Source organism: Montipora capricornis, chromosome 10, assembly GCF_036669925.1.
Source record: "Montipora capricornis isolate CH-2021 chromosome 10, ASM3666992v2, whole genome shotgun sequence".
Classification (NCBI taxonomy): domain Eukaryota; kingdom Metazoa; phylum Cnidaria; class Anthozoa; order Scleractinia; family Acroporidae; genus Montipora; species Montipora capricornis.
This window is the reverse complement of record NC_090892.1, coordinates 15,546,126-15,558,657: the sequence shown is the minus strand read 5'-3', so window position 1 is coordinate 15,558,657 and position 12,532 is coordinate 15,546,126. Positions and strand designations below refer to the sequence as shown.

The following is a 12,532-nucleotide window of genomic DNA, read 5'->3' as shown; positions in this document are numbered from 1 at the left end:
TGTTACAAACCAAGCATTCTGATTGGTCAATGATCAAAGTGGAAAGTCAAAGGCGCTCTCTGGATGACTCAATTTTTGGCGTGGTAAGCGTGCGTTCTTTCTGCTTAACTAGGATAAGCTATCTCGAGTTTTCTTATGTATTATTATTATTATTATTATAATAAATAATCACACGAACTTTCTCGTGCAATTTGGAACTATAAATGAGCACTCGTAAACGTTTTCAATTTCTCAAATTTTGTTCGACTGTGTAAAATTTATCCCGCTAATTACTTATTCCAAATGACACTCGAAATCATGTGGGTACCTAGAACTACCTATACCAAGAGAAATCCCTTTGAAGCGACAGATGAAAAGTAATACTGAATAAATCTCTGTTCTAGAAGGTCAAGAGGATCATTTAAGGGCTCACAGACGGATTTTTCGCGCGTTGCTAAGGAAGTGAAATGTTACTTCCGGTAATTGACGTCATCATATCATGAGCTGACAAGAAAACCCACTCACAAGCAAAAGTCACCGCACAAACTTGTTGTTTCCATCGAAGGTTTTTCCTCGCCCTTCCTCGCCCTCGTTCTCAGATCAACTGCGCATGCGTAAACGAACTGACTTCCGGTTTTTTAGAAAAAAACTAAATTTCCGGTGGTTTTAAATTGAATTGAATTTTTTTTTACATGACATGTTTCACCCCCAAATACAGAATATAGCTAAACCTTGATTTTTTAAAATCATCTTTGTTGAAAAAGTTATGGGTATTTCAGTATCGTTTATGTCTTAAAAAAAAACATTTTTCAAAATAAAAAGAAAACCATGCTTGGCTGGATGCAAAAACGAATACAAATTATCAAACCATCGATTAAATACCCAAATTGCGTAGCACGGAGACAAATTTAGAGTTTTCTTTTATTGGTCACGTGACCATGGGCGTGGTATGATGACATCATATTTAGGGTCATTGGCTTACAAAAGTTAGAAACTGACCAAAATAATGCCAAACTCTCTCAAATTACTTAACCGTTACATCCTTAGCAACGCACCCCAAAAAATACGTCAGTGGGCCCTTAAATCAATTACCTAAATTCTCTCTGTCTCTCTTTCTCGCTCAGTAAACGACTAACATGCACGTGGACCGATTCATAGGACGCTGAGTCTCTTCACATTTGATAAAACTAAAATTTGCAAAATTGACATAGGACAAAGCCAATTAGTTAAAAACGAGCACTTTGGAAACAGGATCAGGAAAAATAGATATTGTTTTTTTGAAACATGCTGCAACTGAGTAACAATATGCGTATTTTCAAAACTGAATAGGTCTATTTAAAATCATCGACACAAGGAACAAGGAATAATATGCGTATGGCAGAAGCCGCAGAGGATTTCACTAGAAGTCTGAAAACGGGAATGTACTTTTTTTTATCCTTTGCAGGATAATTCATTGGTTTATGCCTTGCGTTGAAATCACCTGCATCTGGGAATTTGATTCCCGATTTCTTGGCAAACCAGACAATCTACCATGTCGAGAATCCTCCCTTAGTCTTAGAATAGTAGAAAATGCCCGCTTAAATTGAGGGTTCATTATGCCGTATATAAACGGATTAGTCATACTGCTGCAGTATGCCCCAACGTAGGAGATAAAATACGCCAAGCGAGGGGACTGGGATCCAAAAACTTCCATGAAACCGATGACCGACAGTGGAGTCCAGCACGCGATGTAAACGCATACCACGACAAGTGAGGTTTTTAATACCTTGGCGTCGGATTTGTCTTCGCTTTTGCCTAGATTAGGTAGATCAAAATGGCCCTGTACTCTTCGTGCACTTGCTCTTACAGTCTTGTATATCACGTAATAGCATCCAAATATGATGGTAGCAGGAGTGAAGATGGTCATAGCAACCAAGAAAATGATATAAGAAATGTCGGGATTAGCCCATTCACAAGTGCAATCAGTAAAAAATTTGTGAAACGCTATGTTTCCCCAACCGTACAATTGCGGTGTATTTAGTGCTATGGAAAGTATCCAACAGCAGAAAACTATTCTATACGTTGCCTTCCTGTTGGAAAAAAACTTCGTGTATAAATGGGGTCTGCAAACTTTGAGGTAGCGATTTATTGCAATTGCTGTCATTGTCAGCAGTGACACGATGCCAAAGATGAGTTGTGTCACGCCAGCCACCTCGCAGGCCATATCACCAAAAACCCATTTCCCGAAACGAAGACTGACAATCCAAAAAGGCATGTGAAAGATCGCCATGAATATGTCGCTGTACGCCAGGTTTTCGATCAGTACGTTTGTAATGGTATTGAGTCGAGTGTCCTTATGAATGGTGTAAATAACAAGCGAGTTTCCCAAGAAACTGGTTAAGCAGATAAGAACGGCAAGAATGACCTGAAACCATATTTCAATGTCTCCTCTCCCAAGCGGATCACCAAGAGCGCCAATGTCTTTATTGGAGGTATTGCGTGGACTTGCTGCCATGTCTATGAAAAGAGAAACACACATAGTCGCAAAGTAAACATTGAGCGTTTTGTTTTATGTAAAAGTTAGTTAACGCGAAAAAAATGTAGAAATGACATTTTATATCTGTTGTATCTTAGGGGTATCTTAGTGGTTCTATTCATCCCGGAAACTCAGGGGTTTTTATGACAAGGTTTTACTTTTTAACTTCGAGCGAATTTTTTTTTTCATCCTTTATTAATCTTGACTTTGCCAATTCTACTATGATTCCTATACCTTCCGCCAATCTCCATGCGAGTGAGAGTCTCAGGGTCATTGAGCCGGACCGAAGTAAGACAGCTAGTATTAGCGGAGTTTTTAGAGCTACTCATTGATCAGAAATATCGAGAATCCTAATTTCATATAGATATACATTGTTTTAAAAACCTAAAAACATCCCTGTAGTGAACTATTTTCAAAAATCATATTTGAAAGTTCTGCTGTTTATTCGACGGTTTTAGGAAAAAATATACGGCGAAAAGCTCGCCTGGGCCTCGCGGAAATACAATCAATCAAGTGTGTTTTGCCGTGCCACTAATTCCGGGTCTGCTTTCCTGCCTGTAGTTTGTCCAATACTGAACTTCGCCTAGTCTTCACCTTATTTGTTTTCTTTTTTTTACAGCCCAGCCTTCTTCGACCTTGGGCAACTTGTGGAAAGCCCCAGATCTTCAACCATTTGTATCCAGGGTCTGTTGGAAACAAATTGTGGGTCTGTGATCTTCCGAGCACAGCACACTTCACAAATGTACCGCTTTGCATATGAGTTACTGGGCAAATACGACCATCTTCAAACCATGTGGGCTGTGCGAAAGAGCATATTTCCCGTGGCTGCTTCGCGTGGTTGTCTCTAGTGTGGTTTACTAGACATGAGAAAACATAAGATCATTTTCACGTGACGTATAGTGATCTCAAAGATCAATAATTACCTGCTCTTGCAAGTAGCAGTTCATTTTCTACTGGGTCATCCACAACCCCCGGGTATATGATCTTAGATGCCATGACACATCTCTGTTGCAATATTTTAGAGAGCAATGCATTGGAAGTCGTCTGGGTTTTTCCAGTGTGCGCCACATTGTGTGAAATCGTCTTAGACCGACTAAAGCTGAATAACAACTACAAGAAGCCATTTTACCGTAACCGAGAAGGCTGTAACTTTAAGGTTACGGTAGACCATCGCGGCTGTCCTTTGCGAAAATTCTTTTTAACGCGTTTTGTGATGCGTAATAGCCATAAACTATACATCTATTGAAACTTTATGAAATGCACTTTCCGGGGAATATATTTTCTTTTTAACTTTATCTCAGAAAGAAGAGCAGGGCCCAAGAACCTTGAGGTACCGACGTCTCTCTGATCGAATTTATTGGATATCGAATATTAATGAGACTTTAACCGGACGTCACGTAGTCACTCTATCTTCAGTGTTTTCACTTGGTGTACTTTTACTTGGAATGCCTATGGCAGACGGGGTCAAGGTTCCGGTAACTTCAAATTGCAGTCGCACGCAAAGTCTCGAGAAAATTGGCTCTCGAGAGAATTGTGCGATCTCATTGGCTCCACTTGAATCACGTGCAAGATCAGGGTGGAAAAAATATCAGCAACTTTCCTGAAATCTGGAGAAGGAGCTAAGATTTCATTAAATATTGAACGGAGATTGAAACTACGTGTTCAGTAATCGAACGATATTGTTCACTTGTCAAGTGAATTCTTGGATTTATGAATTAGATAAGAGTGTTTCTCTACCAATTTGCGGTCTTGCCCCAGCACAGTCACAAATGGACTTATTTTTACATACACTTTACGAGCGAAAACAGACAAAGGGCCGCCACTTTAACCAATCAGGAGAAGCCATGTCACACGTGACTACTTTTGTCGTGTTTTGTTCAGGGACATGACAACTAATTCTCGCGGGAAAGGGTATTCTAAAAATAGACTCATTTGTGACTGCGCTGGGGAAACCACCCATGTTAGCTAATTCACTCTTGGTTCAATTTAGTTAAGTTCATGTGTCCTCTAAATGGCAACTACAGTAAGTGTTATTATTCTTGAAAACTGGACCTGTGTAACAAAACATTTTTCATTTACAGCGGACCACAATGAAACTTGTAAGATTTCGAAAATCTTCCTTAAGCAGGAGATTGTCTGCTGCTTTCGTGAGACTTGATTGTTCTTCATTCCATTTGCTAAACTTAAATTTACAAGACCAAAGATTGAGCATTTAATTCCCATTTCCTGCAATCAAATGTTACAGGGATCACCCTTTAGGGCCCTGATCCGTTCCTCAATTTACTTCATGTGAGAAAATTCCTCGTGTCCTCCCGCCAACCGCTTGCTAGCCCGCCTTTCTAATTTACAAGTTTCCCTGAAGGTTTGTTGGTGCAAACAGACTGTGATTATCGGTACCCATTCAAAGTTTAGTACTATTCTTATAAATTACATCGACCAAATCAGCCCGTGTGAACGCCTCCAGATGTCTCGTTGTTCATGAACAAAATGATTAAAATGTGAGAAAGAGCCAGAATGGTACAAATTTCTGGTTGGATTTGGAATCCACGAAATTTAATCAGTATATTGGAAGGTACATTTCCTAAACATAAATATCCTGAAATTAAATGATATAGCCATTTGTAAATGAAATAAATACTTTCTCCTCATGAATTGAAGATCCTGGGGGGGGGGGGGGGGGGGCGGGGTGTTCGGTTTTCGGCGTTCGGCCCAGGGGCCCGTTTCTCGAAAGTCAGGAAGCTTTACGGGTCATTTTCGGGTGTCACAATTCCCTTCGTATCTCAAGAACGGAGAGCATTTAAGTCGTCAAACTTCACAGTTAGTTTTCCTTTTGGTTGCCTTGAAAACCCGTTGAAAGATCGGTTTTCCAAGATACATGTACCTTGATTTTGATCTGGTTGCAAATATCTGGCGTATTAGGAATCCCACTGCATCACGATTTACTTGGCTTTAAAAAACTCCGGTTGTCCAGAGGCGTTTAGACTATTGGCTTATAAGCGATAATTTGCAAGAGGAGATAATTTCAGCATGCAGAGATCAAAGCATCAATAAAAACAGACCATTCGACAATAGCCCTCCCTATTAATGGGTTAGATGAATCTGAGATAGAACCAAATTTCTGGAAATTCAATTCGAACTTAGTAAATGACTCGGTCTACTGTGTACTTCCTAACGACTGAATATGCGAATTGGTTAGAGGAATTTAAGGCGGTTCAGGATAAGCTTGTTTTATGGGATTTAATTAAATACAAAATAAGACAGCGAACAATCGCATACAGTAAGGGTAAAGCCCGTGAAAGAGGAGCGAAACTGCAAAAGGTGGAAGATAAGCAGGGACGCCTCCCTTTGTGACAGTCAACAAATGTCTTGTTTCCAAGTTAAGTGTTTGTCAAGTAGTACCCCAGGAAATTTAACATAATCCTTCTTGTTTTCAAGCCGTTCATACTGTTACAGCGTTCATATTGTTATCTTGTATTTTCAAGCATATCTGATAATTAAGTTTCTTTTGCATGGGCCTAAAAATAACAAAATTTGATTTCTTTGCATTAATAGTTAGTTTATTTGCATTCAACCAGTCGCATACATTTTTCAAGTAGCCAGTTGTTAATTGCCTATACGTAGAGAGATTTACAACTGAATTCGAAAACAAATTAAGTTCAACATTATTTTTTAATATTTTTTTCGGTTCATTACCTTATTATGCGCTGATCAAAGTCGAAACTTCAACATCCCTTTTGCCCGGGCATTTGAACTTTTGAAGATTGGATCGTTCAAATTCCCGCCCCCTCGGGCGAAAATGGTGTTCAAACGCCCTACCCTATTTTCGGATTACGTTCAAGACTTCTAACAATATTGTGGAATAGCGAAAATGTCGCATCAATATTGGGCGTGCTCGAAAAACCATTAGTAAATACATGAAAACTATGAGGAGAAAAGTATTGACAACGAAACTTTTGGTTAATATTAAGATCAGGGTCTATATTATTGTTGGAGGCGTCACTCAAGTTAAATAGATCAAGATCATGTAAGCTAGGCAACAAGGTATTTCTTAGTTGCAATTGGAAGAGGATTCGATAAGGAGTTATTCAATTAGCCATGAATCGGGATAAAATTTAGACCAAAGTATGGTAGTTCATTGAACAGTGATCTAGCCACTTGACGTGATCGATTGTCAACCATTAGTTTAAATTCATACTTATCTTAGGAGTTCCTAAAGGTCCTCGATATCCATCCATTATCTTCATTGCACGAGAATCCCCACCTTTTCGCAAATACACACACGAACTTCTCGCCCAGCAATATTCATAGTCATGGCTGGCTTTAAATTTCTTCGCTTCAGAATAAACACGTTGCATTTTAGGTGTTAGGTGGTCGAAGAGTCTCGCTGAGGATATGGAAACCTCGCAGGGAAATTCGAAGATTGTTGGTTTCACTCAACATGCATCATTCTCTCCTCACAAACTTGAAACAATTGGCCTCGGTGTGTCACGTCACGTTTAACCTAGTGCGCAAGCGCAAGCGCAAGCAAAAGCATAAGCAGCTTATACTAGTGAAAACGAACGTTGACACAAGCATCAAAATCAACCACAGCAACCACCATTTTGATCAAAAGTTCAGACCCAGGGAATCTAAAAACGAGTACTTTAATTGGCCAGACGCAACAAATTTTCTTGTGCTTATGTGCCTTTCTTTTTCACACGACGCAAGCGATCTCAAGCATAAGCGAAAGCACAAGGAGATCCTTGTGCTTGTGAGCTTTGCGCTTGTGCTTATGCTTGCGTCAACCCCGTTTTCACAGTGAAATAAGCGCTCTTATGCTTGCGTCGTCAGTAAAAACCAAGCGGCTTATTTCTTTGCGACACACGACGTGCTATATCGGTATCTTGTAAATTGACATTTGCTCGCATCTCGGAGAATAATTTGACACAAAGGTTGCTTGTATCCATTGCAGATTCTTGGCCTCTCAGCTCTGGTACCCCGACAATTTTAACATTATCTTGATAACTGTAGCTCTCCATACTTTCAATTGCTTTTCCCACCTCTTCTACTTTCACTCTCTGCTCAGTGAGTCGAGCAGCAAACCGTTTCAATTCTTGTTCTGCATGAGCCTTGAATGCTTGCCACCCATCATGCTTTACACTCAGAAATTCTAAACATTTCTGAGGCCCTTTTGCTGGAACACTAGCCTAAGGTGGATTGTCAACATTGGTGCGAACCGTGAACCGAGTCTTTAGTTTCTTGAGCTCGTCTGTAAGAACACCTATTTGTGCTTTAAGTTCTTCGTTTTTTTTCCTTAAAGCCCTGGTAAAACGGACTCGCAAGTAGACACAAGTTCACAACTTGCGTCTACTTTCGACTCCGTTTGGCCAGGCCTTGCGTGCACTTGCGTTGACTTGCGATGACTTGCGCTCACTTTGGTCGAGATCAAATTTTTCCGCAAGTCGAAGCAAGTTTTTCACCGTTTGGCCACTCAACCCAAGTCAACGCAAGTTGGTTGACCAATCAGACTAAAAAAAATCGGGTTTTTTTGCGACTTGCGTGTACTTGCGAGGGAACTTGTGAGTCCGTTTGGCCACCCAACGCAAGTCTCTACTCAAGTTCAACTTGTGGCTACTTGCGACTACTTGCGAGTCCGTTTGACCAGGGCTTAAGGACGCGTTTGACTCTGGCACGATAACAGAATTCTTAAGTCGCACCACAAAAATAAACAAAAAAGGAACAAAACAGCCACGAAAAGAAAGGAAAGTGTTAAGTTAATGGGAAAATCTACGGACCGCTGACCCCCTGTTTATATCTAATGCGTTTATATCTGTGCCGTAATTAGGATGGGTTTATACACCTTATTCCAAAATGGCCACCATTTTAGGATTCTTTTGTTCGCTTGCAAATTAGCTCTTGTTGCCTCATTCAAGGTTAAATATTCTTTTGAATTTTCAGCTTACGAACGAGGCAACAAGGGCTAATAAGAATACTAAAATGACCGCCATTTTGGACTAAGTTGTATATCTGATGTCTGTCACTGCTGTTTGTGTATTATTCCTGATAAAGCTGAGATGGCCAAAGAAACTCGAAGCGTATTTCCTTATAATTAGTTCTTGTTTAAAAGACTATCGAAATTTAATAGAGAATGACGACTCTCCATCCGAAAAAATCCGTTTCTAGTGTGAGAATCACGATTTCATTACAGTCACTCACGGTTGAACCCTCAAGACCAAAGCTAATCATTCTAAAATATTTCAAAGGAATAACGAAAAAATAAAAAAGTAGGTAGTGTTTTACCTTGCACGTGATAATTATGACGTAAGTCTTTTGGTTGCTATATAACGTCAACCATTTGAATTGTTTCTTTCTTTTTGAAAAAGGTGTTGATTTGAAATCGGCCAAGGTTTAAATATGGTCTTCCATGGCAACTAGCCGCAGAATATAACACAAAGTTAAGTTCATCCAATGCACGTTTTCGTGTGTGCAAACAACACATTAATTTCACCATCTGTTGCCTGTCTTTTCATTGGCTAATAAATAGTATCGGCTCCAGTAATTGGCTCTCCGATTGGCCATCAAAGTCTGCATTACGTTATATTTTATCAAGAGAAAGAAAATATTAAATACTCCCAGTGGAACCAACCCATGAACAATAGTTAATGAAAATAGACGCAAGTTTGAATTTGAGAACAGAATATGTATACCTCAACATATAAAATAGTTTGATTATTTCTTCTTAGACTAGAAAATCGATAGCTATATACCGCTAAGACTGAAAATGTTATTAAATTAATGGCCTAGCTTATTTTTCCTGATAAATGCTATTAGGAGGCGAGTAGATATCTCAGTTAACGAACATTAAAACTTTTAAAAATTCATTTGCCATTTGTGAGACCGTCTTATAATATGCATGTATTGAAGTTTCCAGAATGTCTAAGCATCCTTCTGACATTTAATGCTTCTTACCAAAAAGGCAGTTTTTGTCATTGGCAAAGACTGTAATGTTTTAACGACGAAATAGCTATAGTTTGAGCCCGCTTTGAAAAGTCAATAATCCATTTGTAGAATACTAATCTTTTCTACGTGATGCATATGTACATATCCTTGAAAGGAGACAACTGTACATGTAATTTTGCTTTGAAATAAATTTAGTCGCCTGAATTTGATAAGGCAGGTTTCCAAAGTGTTGAATTCAATGAAATGGCACTCTGGAGAATAAAGGTTGATACTCTTTTAATAATGATAGTTGCATAAAAATATAGATGGTTTCATGGGAAGAATATACGCTAAGGTATTGGGTTAATAAGATATACCGAAGCAGGTGTTTCCCTGGACATATGATAAAGGGAACAAGAAACAAACCCGAAGACGTGAAAAGATACACGAAACATCTCAATTGTGTTTAAAAAAACCCCACGATTTCTAAAAACTTCGCAGCCTTTAAGTTGTATCTGTAAATTGTTTCTGTAAATTATTATGACCTGGATCAAAGCTCTTTTAGTTTTCTGTTTTGTACTTGAGGCAGTTGGTCACAATCCTTTAGTGGTTACAAATTTTGCTGCAATGGGTAATATTTTCCGAAGACTGCTTACCGACGACTGGCTAAGGTGTTTTTTAATGTTTTTCTGATTCCCGATGCGTCTCCTATAACTTTCACAAGCAAAGTTCGACATGTGAACTGAACGACTGCGGCATTGACATTTGTGGGGACCAGAACGAGGAGCTTGTATTTTCAAGCGGATGTGTTTATCCAGGGTTGGAACACTCGCCATTCGGGCGAGTGACCCTCAAAATGCACTCGCCCGGATCAGTTTTCACTCGCTCAAAAGTTTACCCCCCCCCCCTTCCCCCCAATCTCTCCAACCAATTTAGTCATCTTTCAGTTTTACTATTTAATGCCATTAAAAATTTACTTCAACACTGAAAGGCTATTAAAGTAAATAGGAAGTCTGTTATAGTTTCAACACGCATTGATCAGAGTGCTGGGAAAGTACAGGAAAACAATTCGCTTCCAACGTCGTCAAGCACGTGGCAGACCGAGGATTATTACTTCAATGAAAAATTATATTAAGGACCTTAAATCCCAAGATAGATCCCTGCAGTTTGCGAGTAAACGTGTTTGTTCTTCTGCGGAGGAGCGGTCTTAAGGCGCCATGTTTGCCTAGTCACCGATGGCTCGATAGTGACCAGCAGTATCACTGAACAGGAAGCCATATTTCAAATAATCTGTCTATTTACGAACCCCAATGTTGCCTTTTAACGCCATTTTATTAGACAGTTCGGAATATAAACCTTTGTAAAATAGAAGTGGTAACTTTATGTTTAGGAATTTTCTTGGCAAAATGGAATGCAAAAAGCAGTGTTTATTTCGCAATTTAAATAATTTCTTAGCGACGAAAATCGTACTCGCCAAACCGGCGGGTGAATGATCGATGATTTGCACTCGCCCGACAGTTTAGAGACTCGCCTGGGCGAGCGGGCGAGTGCTAATGTCCAACCCTTTTTATCAGCAGTTGTGAGAGGTAAGAATGCTGTCTTGTAATAGGTACGTTTTTTCCCTTTGGACCGGATCGAGGAAATGTGAACAAGGTATTCAAATATCCTCAATTATGATCCGTTAGCACAAAGATGGAAAGCAAAATCTGACATTAAACATATGAACTGATTTTATCGCTGTACTGAAGAAACAGTTGTGATCATGATTTTATGTTAAGCTTAAGGCTTACTCAACTTCTTACAATTCAATGCTGAAAGTCATCTCACGATGAGAACTCATGCCAATACGTATGCATTCATAGATAGAGAAAGTGATAGTGCAGGCAGCTACGTTATTTATTTTAATTTTAAAGGAAAGACAGGCTGCAGGGGCGGATACAGAAATTCCAGAAAAAAGTTCTCTGGGGTCATAAGTAGTAGAAGTCGCGGACCAAGGACCCCTATGCGAAAATTGTTGATATTTTTCAAGAGTCGATAAAACAAAAGTTTAAAACTCTCCAGCAAATCCGTTCCAAGCCGCAGAAATTAGTTTATCTGTAAATATGTTCTACGAAAACACACGTGTTCCCGGAAGCCAAGTGAACATGACCATGTAAGATACAGAGCAGCAAAAATAGAGACATTCTAGAAGGAAAAATTAACACACCTGTCATCGAACTTGAATTCCGCACCATCACCCATAACAGGAAAGCCGAAATTTCACCATGTGAAAGAAGAATTAATAAGAAACCATCGGACAAATAAGTTTTTGGTAGAATTTTAGTTAACGAGGAAATATAACAGCATGTTCGGAAAAGTTGCAGACCAGACCAAGGACACCATACTGAACCGAATAACTTGGATTCTATAGCCCAGCGCGGCCATCGGCGGAGATAAAATGTGGCTAGATAGATCTAAAATTGCGCATATTGTAACTTGCGTAGAAATTTTCTTGCTACTCACCTGGTTTACGAGTGTCAATGGGATCGTTCTTTTGGCAACAAACTGCTGCTTTCCTCTCTCTATTCCTTTACAAGCCTATATACACTGGTACAAAGATCAGGCGTACTTTTCTTTAGGACGCGAAAAGGTACCCCTGAAACAATTTCTTACCGAGTCGAGTCGACTGCCGCTCACCTGTCATAAGTAATGTCATCTTGCGTCATGCTGTGTCATGCTATAAATGTGAGCCAATAAGATTTCACTATGGCAAGCCGTTTGAAGCAAAATTTAATCTTAAGGCCTAAGGCCCGGCTAGACGGTCGCAACATTTCAACGCAACATTCTGTAACATTGTTGCATGATGTTGCGCGCAATATTCTCAACATTTTCAACACAACCTGTTATAGCTCCGGCGATTTTAAGCAAGCAAGATTCCTTGACTGATGTGAAGGAGAATTCAAGTTGAAGGCTTGATTGATTCAAAGTTTAATGATGTTTACAAGACTCTCACGTCACACCGTGAAAACTGAAAATTATAAAATTGAAGTTACAAGTACGAAAAATCAATAAAACTAAAAAGCAAATAAATTACAATCCAAATTGTAAGAAACGCAACGAAAAACAATTATTTACAAAGCG

At 39.3% G+C, this 12,532-nt stretch overlaps 1 protein-coding gene across 2 annotated transcripts; it reads right to left on the bottom strand.

The window, feature by feature from the left end:
* LOC138019813 (melanopsin-like) lies at window positions 1–4,866 on the bottom strand. 2 transcript variants are annotated; one of them, XM_068866714.1, is made up of 2 exons: window positions 3,418–4,866; window positions 1–2,475 (listed from the first exon to the last, which is right to left on the bottom strand). In XM_068866714.1, exons 1-2 carry the CDS (start codon window positions 3,488–3,490, stop codon window positions 1,430–1,432), a joined length of 1,119 nt encoding a protein of 372 aa, XP_068722815.1. In that variant the 5' UTR covers window positions 3,491–4,866; the 3' UTR covers window positions 1–1,429. The 2 variants fall into 2 exon arrangements, with proteins under 2 accessions (XP_068722815.1, XP_068722816.1); XM_068866715.1 differs by lacking the exon at window positions 3,418–4,866 and adding an exon at window positions 3,089–3,207.
* Between the last annotated feature and the right edge of the window lie 7,666 nt (window positions 4,867–12,532).

What these genes read in the sequence shown, in the direction of transcription:
- LOC138019813 (XM_068866714.1), bottom strand. Translation starts at nt 3,490, where the DNA reads ATGGCATCTAAGATCATATACCCGGGGGTTGTGGATGACCCAGTAGAA. An exon ending in ACTGCTACTTGCAAGAGCAG is followed by an intron (nt 2,476 to 3,417) that starts GTAATTATTGAT and finishes CTCTTTTCATAG; the next exon opens with ACATGGCAGCAAGTCCACGC.